A 17,030-nucleotide genomic window follows, 5' to 3' on the forward strand; every position below is an offset into this window, starting at 1 on the left:
GGGCTGGGCCTGGGGCTGTCTGCAGGAGCCGGGGTGCAGCTTCAGCACTGAGAAGGATGAATCACAGGAGGGAAGGTGGCCGGGTGCCGCCTGAGAGGGTCCGTGTGCTCAGCCAGGCACACTGTTAGGGTGAACCCTGGATGCCTTACCCACAGTTCCTGCACCCCCGCCTCCAGGGCCGCAGTTCTGTGCTCCTGCCCCTGGATTTACAAGCTGGGGTTCTCCTCTTTTCCCCGTCCTGGTAGATTCTATTACCCAGGGCTCCACTGCAGTGTCCCATGCTAGAGGGACATTTTGAACCATGCAATGGTCATGTTCCCAACCCTCCCCACCTCCTGGCCCATTCCATCTTCTCATGTTAGCACTGCTGTGTCTTCCCTGGTACGGTGACATGCAGGACTGGCACGTGGCAGTCCCATTACATGTCTGTTACTGGGTACAATGTATAGCTTTCCAGGGCCCAGAGGCTCCTGACTTGCTGTCAGAGTTGAAGTCTTTATATCGTGGACTGGTGGGAGCCACAAGAGGTGTGATAGCAAAGCAAGGCGTGGTGGGTCCTTGCTTACACACGCAGAGGCTCTGGGTCACCAGCTGGCCCTTCCTGACCATCACTGGAAGGACAGTGCCCTGGGAAGCCAGACATTCTGGGTGTTCATGGGTTATCTGGAAGCTCCTCCCCCTGAGTGCCACGGGAGGCTATCTACAGCTTCATTTTGCAGATGAGGAAACTGAGGCTCCCTACCCTACCTAGCAGCCGGCCTGCCCTGAGTAATAAGGAGTGTGGGAGGAATCAGTTCTCCTTCAGCAACTCTGGCCCCCGCCTCATGGCCACTGCACTCATGCCCTGCCCCCAGTAGGCAAGATGCCACCAGGCCCTGCACACGGCTGCTGCAGATCTTTAATAACACGAGTGATTTTGCATGATGAATGAGGTACCGTGGTTGTGTACATAATGAAGCCCTAATGTTTTCAAATCCCCATTTAAGGAGCTGATCTCACCCCGTAATGAATTTCAGATCACATCACAGTGATGTCGTCCATCCGTCTTCTCCCTGGGGTGCCCACCCTACTGGGCATCTCCAGAATGCAGCCTCAGGAAGGTGGGCTCTGGGTCCTTCCCTGGGCCCAGCACAGGCCTCATCTAGAGCAGAGATTGGCATGGGGCTGTCCACTGAATGAAGGACCAGAGAGGACAGGTGGAGGCTGTCTGGGTTCTTACTGGGCAACATCAGGGTCTTGGTCCACAAGGTTTCTCCAGGAAGAGGAAGGAAGTGTGGGGCAAGCCAGGAGGGAAGGACTCCAGGCCTCAGTGGCTCTTCCTAGCCCTCTTTGAGGGGGGGAGCCCAAAGGTTAGCAGCTCAGAAATCTGTCATGGCTGGGACTCCTTGAAGACTCCTCCCTATCTGCCCAGCTGGGCTTTCCTCTGAAAAAGACATGGGAAAGGCTCAGTGCACAGGATCTGGCTGGCAGCTGCGTGCTGCACCGATGTGTGGCTGCTGTGAGCTGTCCCCGGGCTGGAGCCCAAGCAGGACTGGATGTCCTGGTGAGGAGAGGGCTCCCTATGCCTTCTTGGACAGGGCCCCCCCACCCTCCACAGCCCCTGTCTAGCCTAGAACAGCTGCCGCCAGACCACTGATCTAGGCAGAAAGTACTGTCTTGGGAAGGCTGCTTCCCCGCTGCCCCTGAGGTCTCCAGCTGAACCTGGGCAGTGTACCTGGGAACGTTGACAGTGTGATAAACAAAGGAGCAGACTCTTCCCAAGTGCCCACGCCAAGCAAGGAGGGCTTGCTGACAGCTGAGGAAACTGAGGCACAGAGAGAAGACTGTACCCTGGAGACAGGGATGAGAGCTACCCAGAATCCTCTCTTACTCTGTGAGACTGAGCTAATGTCTCTGAACCTTTGCCTCCACTTCTTGTAAGTCAGGGCCTACCCATAGAAACCTTGGTTTCTGCTCCACTTCCAGCTGTGAGAGCTCGGAAAGTTGTTGACTCCTCTGGCTTTCGGTTGCCCACCTGCTAGCTACCTCCCAGCCTAAATCAATGTTCCCTACAGATCTTTGGACACCTAGGCTCTGAGATTCACAAAGATTGAATAACTAACCCAAAGCTACCACCAATCTTAGGCCTGAATTTTTTGGAGACAGAAATCCCAGAAGGGGATGTAAAAGGGCCAGCTCCACAGAGCGGCAGAAAGGAACGGGGATATCTGACCCTTTGGCAGGGGTACAGCTGCCCTCTGTGTCCCCTAGGCCACTGGCTCCTCTTGTTCCTGTAAATAATTAATTAGCCCCTGCTTGCTTGTTTGTTTAGCATGAGGAATGCTCCCCCACTGAGACACATTTATTGCTGAATAAATTTAAATATCTAATCTTCCCTTCATGAATATTACAGCACCCTAAATAGCAGCCAACAGTCCTCAGTGCCTTACCAGAGTGGGCCTCACTGGAGCCTGCCCTGGGTAGTCTGCAGAGGGTCAGGCCCCAGACCTCTGGCCCTGGCATGAGAAGGCTCCTACCAGCCCCACTCTCCCTCCTTGCTGGGGAGAATTATTCTGGGACAGGAAGGGAGGTGTCTTCTGAAGGTCCCCAGCCGAATGTTAGGATCAAAGGTCTGTCCACAGTTATCAGGAGGATGTCCCTCAGCTCTCCCCGGCTTTGAGGGTCTGACAACAGGAGGAGCAGGAGGAGTTCAGCAAGATGTAGCGGGGATTAGGGAGGGCAGCAGCAAGAGAGAGGCCTGGGACAGAAGAGCTCAAAGTGGTCAGGGGGGAAAGAGCTAGTGTCTCTGAGACAGCCTTGGTGGGTGGCCGGAGTATACAGCCTGTGGATGAGCTGACCAGTCCAAAGAGATAAGGGTCCCCAGGGCAGACACTCTGCTGGATGTGTTGATTCTGGAGAGGACAGTGGTAGACTTGCAGGGGTGAAGAGCGGCAGAGGCAGGAACATAAAAGACAGGAAAGGGCTGCAAGAGGCAAACAAGCGCTGGCCCACTGAGGGTAGGGAGGTTGGCAGGGCGGGGGCGGGCAAAAGTAGCCACATTTTAGTCCCAGCAGAGCCCCTAAATCTTCAGCGGCAGTGTGTGATCTGTGCCACGTTTTGCTATCTGTGCCTCAGTTTCTTCTATGAAGAAGGGCTTGGCAGCACCTCCTGGGGAGGGTGTGGGGCTGCCACAAGCCAATCAATGGCTGGCTCAGCACCCTGGGTGTTTACTGCAAGGAGGTCCAAAGGGGAGGAAGGGCGGCCTACTGGCTCCACCACAATGGAGGAATGCTCATCCTGGACCTAGTAGACAGGGGGATGACCAGGGACCGAGTCCCATTTGTTGTTACTGTTTTTTTGTTTGTTGAGGCAGGACTTTACCGTTTAATATAAGTGGCCTCTGTCTCCCAAGTGTTGGGATTAAAGGTGTGAGTCACCGCACTGTGCCCAGGTGAAAGGCAAACCACCATGGGCCATCTAGGCTGATATATGGGTGGGAGATTGGATGGGAAGTAGGAGGCCCAGGCAGTTGAGGCCTAGATTCCAGGGCCAACCTGTTTGCGGGAAGGTAACATAGATGTGGTGGCTGGGGCCCGTCCCTCGTCTTTGTTTTGGGGGAACACCTCTCCTAAGTACTCACAGAGTCACGTGGTCCAAATTCCAAAAGTTGGTAGAGGGCTCCTGTGCCAGTCCTCTGTGTCCTCACTACCCCAGGTCCGTCCCCCCCAAGGCCTGACTGCAGGCCTGTTCATTTGAGCAGGAAACATTAGGTCTCTGAAGTACAGATCTTCTAAGCTGTAACCTCCACATGACCCTGCAGCCAGCCAAGGTCACCTGCAGGATGCTCCACTCTAGAAGAGCAGGCAGTGGAGTGCCAGGAGGCTGAGGTGGCCAGTCATGGCGTACAGGCCCCAGGAGTATCACGGCTTCAAATCCCTGTGCTCACCTCACATCATGGGTTCCCAGACCCACTGTGAGCCCTACACTGTCAAGTTATAATAAGGGCTGAGTCACTTTGTACCCAATCAAGCCCAACACTGGTTAACTAGCAAGAATTAGAGCCTGGAAAAAAAGAATTAGAGCCTGACTTCAGGGGCCAAGAATCCTTGTTGCTCTTGCAGAGAAGCCAAGTACGATTCCCAGAGCACACATGGTGGCTCGGAACTATCTGTAATCCCAGTTCCAGCAGGATCCAGCAGACACTGTGAGCATACCTGCATGTAGGCATAGTTCATACACATAAAGTAACATAAATATATCTAAAAATTAAAATAAAAAGAATTAGAGCCTGGCATGGTGGTGTACTCCCTTAATCCCAGCACTCAGAGTGGAGGCAGGAAGGTTAGTAAGTTTAAATTGAGGCTAGCCTGAGCTACATGAGATCATGAGGCGCAAATAAAAATCAAAACACAGCAAATAAGAGGAAAAAGACAAGAGGTCAATTTTCTTAGTGCTGAGGGGTAGCTCAGCAGTGGACTGTGTGCCCAGGGTTCCATCCCTGGCACTACAACCCCCCCCAATTTTATTTTTCCAAATCCTATGAGGTGGGCACCATCACTCAGGCTGCTCAGCACCCCTGCCGCTGCTCTTCTGTACTGTGCTGGGTCCTCCGTGGCGTCCCACTCAGAACAGATGTACTGTGCCGCCTGTGGAGCCCAGGCTTCACACAGGCTAATCTGTAGGGCATGGACTCTCAGCTCTGGCTCTACAGACCCCTGCAGAGGAGGACGGGGGATAGAAGACCCTGCCTTGATCGTAGGGTTCCCCAATCTGGGGACCCACCCAGTGCCAGCTCCGAAGAAAGTTGAAAATGAGGTTTACTTGGAAACAGAAGAAACAGGGGGCGTCCAGCTGCTGTGCCCTAAACCGGCACCAAGAAGTTGGGGGGCTGCGGGAAGGATAAAGGGTCTCGTGTTAGGAATCTGTAAAATGGAGCCAGAATGGTTTTTGCCTGATGCCAGTGCAGCCAGATGGCAGGCAGTAGAGCTTCTGGAGGGTAGGCCTAGGTCCCATCAGCCCTCCCATCTCAAGGGCCACTGTCCCCATTTTGCAGTTGAGACGGCGGTAAAGCAGGTGCAAGTCTGTAGCAGGCAGGGGCAAACCAATCCTTGCCCCCACCTGCTTGGGCAAAGCTGCATGGGCCTGGATGAGTCAGTCGCAGAGTTGCCTCTGGGTCTCTGCTGGATCTGGGGTATCGCTGCACTGAGAGTTGTTTACCTGGGCGTGGGTCCCCAGGGCGGCGGATAGTCTCGAGAGCCTCCCTCGGATAAACAAGCCCGAGCCTGGCCTCGGCTAAGCAGGAGGTGCTAACGCTAACGGGTTTGCTGGTTGCCTCCGCAAGGGCTTTCAGCGCCTGGAGACACCTGAGGCTGGTCCAATGGGAAGGAGCTGGAAAGGCTAGGCTCAGGCCCCGGATTGGATTGGATCTGCCGTTTGGAATTAGGAGGCCTCGGTTCCTCAGAATGAATCAAATGAGGCTTAGAGACTGGCATGGCCTTGTCAGAAGGTGGGCTTTGGGATCCCACCAGATTTTTGGATCTGAGTAGAAAGGACAGGAATGGCACATCCGGGATAGAGAACCAAGAGGGTGGGCCAGGCGCGCCCCCTGCCGGTTGCCCGTGCCTCTTCGCTCCAGGGCCCACTGCAGCTCCTTGGAGCCTCAGTTTCCCTAGATGTGAAACAAGGGGTGACAAGAGCAGCTGGGGGCCTTGGAGAGAACACTGTGATGCAAAGCTTCGGAGTTTCTCGGGATTGGGGTATCATGCACGATCCTTCAGCAGTGTGGGAAACCCGACGGCTCATTTCTCCTGGTATCCCGCAGTGGACGGCTGCATTCACCGGGCAGCGGGACCCCTGCTCACTGACGAGTGCCGCACCCTGCAGAACTGTGAGACCGGAAAAGCCAAGATCACGTGCGGCTATCGGCTGCCGGCCAAGTGTGAGTGCACGCGGGGTACTGCCTACAGCCCCAAGGGGGCATCTTTAACTGTAAGGGCCTGGTCCCTTTGACACATGAGATTGCAGATAGAAAGGGGCTGGAGCTGCAGCGGGCAGGTGAGTGGGAGAGCAAGGGGGCAGTGTCAAGGTGTGTGCGGCAAGGGTAGGCTCCTTCTGGTGAGATGATGGGGAAGACCTAGGCCATCTGACTGAAGCCATCACTCCACCCTAGATGTCATCCACACGGTGGGGCCCATCGCCGCGGGCGAGCCCACTGCCAGCCAAGCAGCCGAGCTCCGCAGTTGCTACTTGAGCAGCCTGGACCTGGTGCTGGAGCACCGGCTGCGCTCCGTGGTAAGAGTCGCCACAGCGGGGAGTCGGGTGACCAGGGAAGCACCTACTGACCAAGTCCCCGTGTCGTCCCGCACTCCTTTCCCTAGGCTTTTCCGTGCATCTCCACAGGCGTGTTCGGTGAGTGGAAAAGCAAGGCGGGCATGGGCAGTGGGGACCCACCTACAGAGGTGGGCGGGGCCAGATGTGTACTCACCAGACCCGGCCCCTAGGCTACCCCAATGAAGGGGCTGCGGAGGTAGTGCTGGCTGCGCTGCGGGAGTGGTTGGAGCAGCACAAGGACAAGGTGAGATCTGAGGTGGGAGCAGGGGAGCTTAGTGACGAGCTGGTATGGCCAGTTGGCACCTGCCCTTCGCGAGGCCACTCCCTGGGTGGGGCTTGAGACAATGATCGTGCAGTCTCACTCCCCTTTGCATGAAAGGTAGTGTATTTTCAAATCCCAGCGGCTGACAGTGTACCCATGGTAGGCTAGCCCCTGCCAGTGTGGGGGAGCTTGGGGGAGCGAACAGTGCTAGGACTTAGGGGCCAGCATAGGCCTCGCCCAGGCTGAGCAAACCCTGGCACAGGTGGACCGGCTCATCATCTGTGTGTTTCTGGAGAAGGATGAGAGCATTTACCGAGAGCGCCTGCCCCACTATTTCCCAGCAGGTATGTGCCCTTGTTTTTCTCGCCCCACCCCACCCCACCCCAGGACGGCCTACCCCTCCCCGTGGCCCTGGGGCAGCTCTCACTGTCCTCTGCCTTCCAGCCTGACTCCCACAGCCCACCCCGAACAGGACTGGTAAGCAGGGCCTGGCCCAGTGTGGTGTGGCAGCCCTACACTACTAACCCAGCCCTCTAACATCTGCTCAATCTGCCTTTGCCCACCTCCACGCACTGGGGCGGTGAGGCTGGGGAGGGGGCTCGGGGGCTTTCCGAAGTCTTCAACTCCCTTTAACTTATCTGCTCTGCCCTCAGACCCACCTGGGCCTGTGGGACCTCGCTCCCAGCTCTGAGAAGTCTCGGAAGCGGACAGCTTGTTCCAGCCTGGCCACCACGGGGTTCTGTCCTTTCCTTCGTGTGTCCTGCCCTGCCTTTCAGAAGCCTAATAAAGCTGTCTGATTTAGCCCTCACTGTCTGAATGCTGGGGTCTGGTCTGGCTGGGCCCAGAGAGGAAAGTGGCCCGTGGTGGGGATAGTATCTTGGGCACCGCTGTTCTTGCTTCCAGAGGCTCCCAGGGCCCTGGGTGAGCCATGAGGGTAGATGCAGGCCAGACAGCAGAGGCGGCAGCAGCAGCACTTCACATTTATTGAGGGCCTGCCCCCAAGGAGCTCACAGCCTGGGCTGAGACCCCACATGTGCTGGGGATGGAGAGGAGAAGGCAAAGAGGCAGGTAATGCAGATATGGCCCAAGCAAAGGGGTGCAGAGCAGGCACAGGCAGGGGCTCCAGGGAACAGGGAACAGGCAAGCCCTACCTAGACATGAGGCCTAACGTTCCTCTGACAACAGGTCAGCTCCCCCAGGGGCCCACTGTGGGTGCCTAGCGCCTCCACCTGCCCTGGGTCAGCCTCTTCCCTTAAAGTTCTCATCCCAGGACTCCTGGTCATGCAGACCCCTGAAGGTGGGCAGCTGTGATGTAGGGCCCTGGCCAGAGTAGCAAGTCTCTAAGGGGTAGATCTGAGTGTGGGTAACCTGAGACCTCTGGCCAGGTTCCCAAAGAACTTCAGCAGCTCACACAGAGACTCCTGGAAGGTCAGGGAGAAAGGGGGCAGGCCTTATGGGTAGAAAACATAACTCCAAGGAACCAAGAGGGGGCCTAGAGCCCTCAAACTTCTCTTGGCAGGAGTGCCTGGGAGTAAACAGGTAGAAAGCTGAGGAACCCACCCCAGGGAAAGGGGCAGCCAGACACACAGCAGCCAGTGGGCAGGTAGGGAAGAGCAGCAGAGCAGGGAAACGCACACTCAGGCTCACCACCAGCATCCCCTTTAATAAAACATGGAAAGTTGTGACAGGAAAAGGGAAGAGTGAAATATGACCATTTACAACCACAAAAAAAAAAAAAGAGAAGAAAGAAAAAAGAACAAAAACCCTCTGTACATGTCTAGCGCCCGCAGCGCCTGGCGGGGGGAGGCAGGCAGGGCACAGCAGGCCGGCAGCCCTATTTGTAGAGGATATCGTAGTGTCCAGGTCGGTAGAGAAGATAGACCTTGGGCTCGGAGCCCTCAGGGAAGACGTGTGGGTTGGTGGTGCCACCCTCACCGCGGTCCATGTACTCCACTTGGATGGACACGCTGAGGGCCTGGGCCAGTGCAATGATGTGGATATGGTCGCTCTCCTTGCACATAGGTTCCACCTCCTGTGGCATAGAGGCAGGTCAGGCCTGTCTCGGGACCACTCCCCCAGGTTCCACAACTCACCCTGGCATGCCCCACCCAAACACAGAAGAGAAAAGGAGGGCCCCAGGGCAGAGTTAGAGAGGAGATGGCACCTGCTGGCAGAACTCCTTAACAGTCCGGCCACCCTCTATGAAGTGCTCGAAGAACTTGCTCTCCCGCTGAAGGTAGCCTGAGGTGAGCAGCCGCAGGTAGACTACAAGGTAGTCTGAGGTGCTCTGGTCATTGAAGGAGGCCAGCAGGTCAGCTACTGAGGTCTGCTTCTCCACCTGCTCAATTAGGTCCATGAACTGCTCCACCAAGGGACAAAAGATGAGTAAGAAGAGGCCACCCTCCCTGTTAGCCCAGCACACACTACGCCATCTTCTATAGACAGGGCTGGCTGGCCTGCCGTGCCCTGCCTGCCTCCCCCTGCCAGGTGCTACACAGGCTAGCTCACCGTATTGTGGAAGTCCTCAATTGTGAACTCAGTGAAGCCCTGGGACACCAGGTCCTCTTTACTCTTGGCAGACACAGCCTTGAACCTGTGGGTGGGAAGGGATGGGAAACCAGAATGGGCTCCTCAGGCAGTAGAACAAGGCCCTAGCCAGTCCAGTCCTACCTAGAACACCCACCAAGCTCAAAAGGAAGCCCCCAAGCAACCCAGCTGATGGTTGGCCTAAGGCCCCAGCTCCTATTCATCAGGAGCGGCCCCAAGCCCCCAATGCCCATACGTCCTCCTCACCGCTGTAGCTCCTTGCTGTCATCTAGCAGAGCCTCCAAGTGGGAGAAGCCGAATGCTCGATAGAAGCAGTTGCCATCGGGCCTGGTCTTCCGGATGTAGGAGTACTTTTTGTGGAGGTCCTGCAGAGGAGCAGTCCAGCTTAAGACCTAGCCAGGCAAGGAGCCAGCCCAGGAAATGGCCAAAGCAGCAGGTGGCAACCTCCTGGCTGCTGAATGGGGACACCAAGTCCCCCACTGGAACAAAGTCCTGGAAGCTGTGTATTTATGTGTCAACGGGTGTACGGTCATCTGCTGCTGGCTGTGTGGGTGCTGCTGGCTCCAAGAGCTCTGCTTATAAAAACAGGTGACTAAATCTGTCCTGACTAATGCAGCTTTTCAGGTCTTTCAATGCAAGCAAAGCAGGGGAACAGGACAGGCCTAGCAGGGCTCCAGCCACACAGAGCAGCTCTCTCTACAGCCTGAGGCTACCCAGCTCCCCATCCACTTTCACTTTCTAGCCATGCTGCCCACAGCAGGGAACATCTCCTTCAGCCTTTTCTACTTCCTTCAAATGAAGCACATCCCCATGACAGTGATTCCACCTCTCACCCACCTGGACACCCTGCCCCTAGACACCTCTTCTGCCTGCTCCTTCCTTAGATGACTACCCTTAGACAACCGCCCTCAGGCAGCCCTCAGTAATGAGTCCGTTCACACTGAGAACACAGCCCTGACATCTCATCTGCCCCTAAGCTGCCTCAAAACTCACCACCAGCTCATGTCCTCCTTCAGATTCAAGGACAGCTCCCTACTAGTTTTGACTCCAGAGGCATGTAAAATCCAGGTAGGTCTCCCAATTTAACAGAAACTACTGTGGGAGGCTACAGCTACTGTACTAGGCCCTCTCCACCCCCAGCCCATCTAGGCAGTGGCAGCACTACCACCCATGTCCTTCCTACCTGCTCTCTACAGGCTGCACCTTCTCTTTCTTCAGTCTGAAGGGTAAGGCTCCCACCAGCACACAGCAGCCTTCCTCAAGACACCTCCCAGCTACAACATAACCAAACGGGACTCCCTGCCTGTCCTGTAAACTCACACGCCTGACAGTAACTTCACCCCTTGTGCACAGACAGCTTTTTCTTTCATTTTGGTTTTGAGACTGGATCTCCTTTTGAAAGCCAGGCTGGCCTTGAACTTGCAGTAACCTTCTCGCCTCAGGCTTCTGAGTGCTGAAATTGTAGGTCACCAAACCCAGATAAAAGTTCCACCTTAGATGCTCTGCCTCCCTACACCTCTTCACTGTCTCGGACATCTCCAATGCCACAGCTGGGTTGCGCCAACTTACACTTTCCGAGGCTTTGGACTATCTGACTGGCTCATTTCTCCAACATATCCACCCACCAGTAGCTCCCTCAGGCTCTTTCTTCAACACACCTAGCACCCAAATGTATCATGACACAGCCCACTACCAGTCCATTATACCTGTTTCCTATTCTACTGCCAAAGCCCCTTAATACTCCCTCTGGCTCCGCCTTGTCCCCTGAAACCCATTTTCACCCTGAAGCAACAGTAACCTTACAGACAAGCCCTCTTCCTCCCTGCATCCTTGAAGGCACTCACACTCTGGCCAAACTGGCTTTCATGGTAGCCTCCACCTGGCCAGATGTCCCCTCCTTAAACCACTTCAGCCTCCACTCCTTTTGGATGCCCTGTCACTTGTTATCTTGTGCCTCTCTGTTCATCAACTACATCTTTCAGGGAGGCTCTTGCCCACTGCCCCTATTTAAAATGCAAATTCTTCTGCTCCTTATTTCTCTTCACAGCACTAACCACCTCCAACAACCAAACTTGGTGTGTATGGGGGGTGCAGGGTTGGGACAGGGTTCTGCTATGCTTAGCCAGGCTGCCCTTGATCCTCCTCCGCCTCATTTTCTCCCAGGGTTAAAGGCATATACCACCACACACACCTTTTGGGTCCTCCCCACCTTGCACCATCCCCTGTAAGCATCACAGAAGCAGGACTGTGTTTTAGTCCCCAATATCTGCAGGACCTCCGGGGCCTGGGGACTGTAACATGACCACTGCACTAAGGCTGCTGAGAGCCCAGCCTATAAGTTCCCTGGACAGATACTGTCAGGCACTCTGTGGAATGCTCATGACCACTTCCTCACAGAGTCCATTCCACACAGCAGCTCTAACCAGCCTGGCTCTGCTATTACCATCAGGAAGAACAGGAGGGTCTGAGCACAGTACACAGAAAGGAAGTTTACTGGTGCTGAGGTATACTGCTGCAAACACCTCTCTTCAAACATTCAAACATTTTGCTAAATGACTCAATGATAAGAACCTGAGGCTCGGGGCTGGAAAGATGGCTCAGAGGTTAAGAGCACTGGCTGCTCTTCCAGAGATCCTGAGTTCAACTCCCAGCAACCACATGGTGGCTCACAACTATCTATAATGATAGATATAGATATAGATATAGATATAGGTGTCCTCTTCTGTTGTACATGCAGTCAGAATATTGTATACATAATAAATAAATCTTAAAAAATAAAGAACCTGAGGCTCATCCTGTTGGCTTTATAGGGCAGCCTAGTCCAACAGGTGGCCCTTGATGGGTTATCACTCTACTAACTGGCCACATGGGCCCTTGCTGGGCAGCAGCAGCAGCACTGAGTTCAACATCCTTCTTAAACTTGCCCCATAGGCTGAAAATAACTTTAGCCACAGATCCAGCATTGCCTGAGGTCACACAACTGGAGAGCAAAGGCCTACCTGGCTCAAAATTCTGGGCCTTTTCTCCTCGCATATATTTTGGAGAAATCCCAACCCCTATGAGTATGAGCAGATCACAGACTGCGGACAGCTTCTCTAGGCTGAAGAGGAGTTATTTAGCTCACACATTTCTCCTTGGGTGCTAAAGACAGAACTTAGAGCCTGGCAAATACTAGGCTCATGCTACTATTGAGCTAGCTGTACCTCAGCCCTATACATTTTAAGTTTTCATTAATTGCCAACTGCTCAAAGTCTAGAAAAGCAATGAATTCTGGCTTCTCTGGCAACAGGAGAATAACTGTAGATACTCCCTCCATGCCTGGCTCTTCCTGAACTGTGATGCCCTCCTAGTTAACCTCTCAGGCAGCTTCACTCACTGGGTTACCTGCTTGGCCACCTGAAGGCCCCAGCTCTAGGGAGAGGATATAAACGCCCATGATCTCTGGAGGAAGACTGGAAGTACACCATTTCCTAACTCCTCAGGCTGTCTCCTAAATACCGTTTTCATAGCAGCACCACAGTTCAACCTCCATTGTTCCCAGCCTTTGGGATGGTGGCAAAAAAGCTTGTCTCAGTTTGAGTGATAGATGCAGCATGGACACACAAAGGGGGCCTGTCCTCCACAAAGATCCAGTAGACAGACTATAGACAGGTCCCTGTGTGACCAATGGCCCCATCCCAACACCAACGAGTTTGGCCCCTGGCTGGGTACTGAGTTGTCAGTGCCCACCTGGTCCCACCTGAGCATCACCTACCTCAACCTTACAGCCACCCTACAGGCAGATGCTTTCACTGTCCCTATTTTACAGATGAGGACACCCAGGGCTCACAGACACTGAAGGACCTGTCAAGAAGACAGCTGCTGAATGGCAATCTGATATGAATGGAGGTCTCAGTCCAGAGGCTGCATACGTCAAGAACTAGCAATGAGAGGTGTGTCCCCCCACCAACACCCTACCCTCTCAAAGATTAGGCCTAGCAAGAAGCAGGGCTGAAAGAGGTTCCCTCTTGCCCCTCTGGCCAGGATCCCACCTTGATCTTCTGTTGGTAGATGTTGTCATCCTCAGCATACTCCTTGTACAGGACTGCGAGTTCCAGCCGCTCTGACACCAGGGGATTCTGCACAGCAATCTGCAGGAGGCAGGAATCCATCATGCTCTGGCAAGGAGGTTGAGTGACACCTACCCTGCCTAACACCTACAAAAGGGGTTCTGGGCTGCTCATTCAGTGACACAGCAAGCCCCATAAAAGCATGAAGAGTCTAGAACAGACTGGAGACGGAAAGGCTTCAAAGTAGACATTGGGCATCAGGCCATGACTATACATCTCTACCACGAAGTCCTCAGCCTCCCCAACCTTCTTCAGCACCTCACCTCCTGCTGAATTCGGTCCTGCTGAGCCATAATGGCTTCATCATAGGCCAGACAGTTAACACCTAGAAAAAGGAGAAGAGAAAAAAAAGAAGTGCCAACCAGGGTTACTGTGGGGCCTGGCTAGCTCTAAGGGAGTCAGCTTTGGCAGAACAGGTTTGGAATCTGGAACCCTGTGTAGTCTTAGCAAAGTCCTTCCCTCTTTAAGTTTTCACTTCCTCATCTTTTGGAGACAATAGCTGGGTATGGTGTCATTTGGGAGTCTAAGGCAGGAAGACAACAAGTCTGTGTAGCTATCATGTAGCCAAGGCTACACAAAGAAACCCTGTCTCAAAAAAAAAAAAGTAATAAATAATAAATTTTTAAAAATGACAGAATAAAGAACCCCAAGGCAATGTCCAACTCTGATATTCCTTTCTTCCTGCTTTCTCTCATCATTTTGTAGCATCTTGGGAATGCTCTGGGAGTCTCTGGGGGAAGGCAAAACGAGGGGGTGGAGCCCTAGGTGGAATGAGAACATCCCATAAACATGCACTTTACTAGGACACACCCTTTGTCCTTCTGTGGTCCTGTGTATTGTTAATGTTGTTCACTTTTCAAATGACAAAACAAATACAGAGAGCTGACTCCATCTTACCCAAGGTCAAAACCGGTAAAGAACTGTGGCAAGTCCACATTTGTACAATTGCAGTTTGAGCTCTTGGACTGTCACTTGCCACTTCACTGCAAAGCCTTCTCCCCTCACCTGCGTAATGAATTAATGCCATCACCTTGCTCCCATTATCAGAATATGCTGAGACTCTGAAAGCAGCAACTAATACCTAAACACTCTAGAGTCATCCACAGATTCGGGAGGTTCATCCTGTGGACTCTACTCCAAGCAGCTACCGGATAGGAGTCAGGAGACAGTAATTCTAGTCCTGGATCCTTCTTAGTGTGTGATGGAGAACAATTTCTTTCTGCCATCAACCTCTATAGTGTGGAGTTTGAGTAAGGTGTACGTGTGCTGAATGACTTTTAAAGTCATTCCTTTGCGGCCTGGTTATCCCAGGTTCTCGGCTGAGCATCCCATGTCACACAACAGGACCGTCCCTCCAATTCAAGAGACTTACTCAACCCCAGAGCCCAAGTTCTTGGTAGGCATGGAGAGGGTGTGACCGTTTTTTGTTTTGGTTTTTTTGTTTTGTTTTTAAGGACCCGGGATCCAGAAAAACAATGCCTGGCTCTGCTCAAGGGGGACTGGGAGGCAAGAACGAGCACTAAGGAAGAGGGCCGCCCGTGGCATCCCGAACGGCCCACCAGGAACTTCGTCCTTGGCAGCCCGGCGTCACTCAACGCCTTTCGGCAGCTCGGGCAAAGGCGGGCAGCTCCGGCCAGGCCTAGGCCTCGGCTAGACGGCAAGGACTCCCGCAGGCGGACTGTGGGAGCGGGCCGAGGCCGCGGGACGGCGGAGGCGGGGCGGTCCAGGCCCCGCCCCAGGCGTGCGCGAGAGGCCAAGCCGCAGACCCGGCCGCCCCTCCCGGCCGGGGGTCGCCGCAGCCCTGCTTCCATTGTGAGGGGGAGGGGAGAAGACGCGACGGAGGGTTCCGTCGCACGCTACGCCCGGCCCCCTGCGGCCCTGCTTCCCCAGGCTCCTCGGGAAAGGCCGGCCGAGCCTTGCCCCCGCTAGCCCAGGCAGGACATCCTTCCCTCAGTCCGTACCTTCGGAGTCGCTGCCCAGCGGCTCCTGCTTCTGCTGCTGAGGTTCCTCCGCCGCCATCTTTAAACAGCGCCGCACTGCCGACCGCTTCCGGGTTATTAATTGCCTTCCTCCCGGAAGGGAGCCCCTCCTTGTGGCCCCTCCTTCGCAACGCCCCTAGCAACAGGCTCCCTTTGGCGGTTGTCAGGGGCTCCTGCGGCCAGAGAGCCTGGGGCCGGAGTACCCTGGAAAGGCTGACAGTTCGGACGCACGCCTCCACATTCCCACCCTCCTGAAGGTCCTGCGGTGCTAAGGCCTCCCCGAGTCACCTCTGTTTTCTGTATACTTAAGTTTGAAACGCGGATTGGGTAATTGAGACAAAGAACAAGATGGAATTAAAGTCACTGAAGGTTCATCTCTGCTGTGCTTGCCCTCCCGGTAGGCGACGGTAGCTGCAGTGCGGAGCGCGGAGCCACCTCGAGACAGGAAGTGGTGACAACATCCTGACGCCCTTCACAGACCCGAAATCTCGGCCTCTCGCCCCTCACTACTGAACCTGTTCTCTGCTGGCTTTGGAGATCTGTTTCCAACCAGGAAAGCATCTTCCCTCGATAGCAAAACCATAAAACTCGACCTAACTTTGAGCTCTATGTCCTTCTAGTTGAGAAAGCAGGGCCATTTAAAAGCATGGACTTAAGTCCATAATCCGAGCGGAGACACGGAAGATCAGTAGTTCAAGGTAATCATCGAATTTCAGGCTAGGCTTGGCTACAAGAGACCCTGTCTCAAAACAAACGGGGCGGGGGAACTGAGCCAAAATAAAAATAAAAAATAAAAAAATGACCATCATTGCCAGTTTTTACAAAGCTTCCCATTTTCCTTAGGTTATGTCTACATTCTGAGAAATGGGGGCTGACCAGTGGGACACTTCCCATTTGCAGGCCCTGTGTACCCTGAAATGCAAGCACCAGACTGAGTTTGCAGAAGAAGGAATTCATTTACTTGGGAGGTAGTCTGGCTATAGGCAGCACCGGGTAACAAGGCCAGGGTGGAGTTTTGTAGCTCTCTTAAAGATTAAGAAAAATCAAGTACAGGTGGGGCATGGTGCAGACCATTAATCATAGCACCCAGGAGGCAGAGGTAGGTAGGTGGATCTCGAGAAGACACAGAAGCCAGCCTGGTCTACGTAAGTTCTAGGCCACTAAGGGCTACACAGTAAGACTTGGTCTCAAAACAACATAAAAAGAAAAGCTAGGCCTGGCGGTGGTGTCACATACCTTTGATCCCAGCACTAGGGAGCAGTGGCAGAGGGAGAGCACCCACACCTCTGAGTTCGAGGCCAGCCTGGACTACAGAGTAAGTTCCAGGACAGCCAGGACTACACAGAGAAACACTGTCTCAAAAAATAAAATAAAAAGGAAGAAAGAAAAAAGAAAAACCAAAAAGAAAGTGTGTCTTTGGTTATCAGCTATCCTTCTTTTGTTAAAAAATTTATTGTGGGGGCTGGAGAGATGGCTCAGAGGTCAAGAGCACCAGCTGTTCTTCCAAAGGTCCTGAGTTCAATTCCCAGCAACCATATGGTGGCTCACAACCATCTATAATGAGTTCTGGTGTGCAGGTGTACATGCAGGCAGAACACTGTATACATAATAAATAAATCTTAGGGAAAAAAAAGAATTAAAAAAATTATTGTGTCTATGATGTATCAAGGTGCTTGTGTGAACGAGCACAATTTTATAAAACCCATTCTCTCCACTTCTATATGGGTTCTGGATATGGAACTTAGGTTGTCAGGTTTGTATGGCAAACACACTACCCACTGAGCCATCTTGCCAGCCAAGCTCTTTTAGTTAAATTTTGAAGAT

The 17,030-nt window shown here is 53.7% G+C and overlaps 2 protein-coding genes across 4 annotated transcripts in view; one reads left to right on the top strand and one right to left on the bottom strand.

Annotated features, from left to right (window-relative positions):
• The window catches only part of Macrod1 (mono-ADP ribosylhydrolase 1), a 139,896-nt gene extending 132,524 nt beyond the window's left edge, over positions 1 to 7,372 (top strand). The window contains exons 5-11 of one of the 3 annotated variants that reach the window (XM_021642273.2): positions 5,801 to 5,917; positions 6,149 to 6,270; positions 6,357 to 6,387; positions 6,480 to 6,553; positions 6,834 to 6,915; positions 7,016 to 7,048; positions 7,225 to 7,372. In XM_021642273.2, the coding sequence (XP_021497948.1) occupies positions 5,801 to 5,917; positions 6,149 to 6,270; positions 6,357 to 6,387; positions 6,480 to 6,553; positions 6,834 to 6,915; positions 7,016 to 7,020 (431 nt within the window). In that variant the 3' untranslated portion in view covers positions 7,021 to 7,048; positions 7,225 to 7,372. The remainder of the gene's footprint in view (positions 1 to 5,800; positions 5,918 to 6,148; positions 6,271 to 6,356; positions 6,388 to 6,479; positions 6,554 to 6,833; positions 6,916 to 7,015; positions 7,049 to 7,224) is intronic. The other 2 variants (XM_021642272.2, XM_021642271.2) reach the window with 2 other exon arrangements.
• A 163-nt stretch (positions 7,373 to 7,535) lies between these two features.
• Otub1 (OTU deubiquitinase, ubiquitin aldehyde binding 1) lies at positions 7,536 to 15,320 on the bottom strand. Its single transcript, XM_021642274.2, has 7 exons — positions 15,189 to 15,320; positions 13,491 to 13,552; positions 13,150 to 13,248; positions 9,365 to 9,483; positions 9,080 to 9,164; positions 8,736 to 8,930; positions 7,536 to 8,603 (listed from the first exon to the last, which is right to left on the bottom strand). Exons 1-7 carry the CDS (start codon positions 15,244 to 15,246, stop codon positions 8,406 to 8,408), a joined length of 816 nt encoding a protein of 271 aa, XP_021497949.2. The 5' UTR covers positions 15,247 to 15,320; the 3' UTR covers positions 7,536 to 8,405.
• Between the last annotated feature and the right edge of the window lie 1,710 nt (positions 15,321 to 17,030).

The sequence above is a fragment of the Meriones unguiculatus genome, chromosome 1, assembly GCF_030254825.1.
Source record: "Meriones unguiculatus strain TT.TT164.6M chromosome 1, Bangor_MerUng_6.1, whole genome shotgun sequence".
NCBI lineage: Eukaryota > Metazoa > Chordata > Mammalia > Rodentia > Muridae > Meriones > Meriones unguiculatus.

Coding starts and splice junctions, on each gene's coding strand:
- Otub1 (XM_021642274.2), bottom strand. CDS start 15,246: ATGGCGGCGGAGGAACCTCAGCAGCAGAAGCAGGAGCCGCTGGGCAGC. Junction 9,165..9,364: donor GACAGCAAGGAGCTACAGCG/GTGAGGAGGACG, acceptor TCCCACCCACAG/GTTCAAGGCTGTGTCTGCCA. Junction 8,931..9,079: donor TTGAGGACTTCCACAATACG/GTGAGCTAGCCT, acceptor TTGGTGGAGCAG/TTCATGGACCTAATTGAGCA.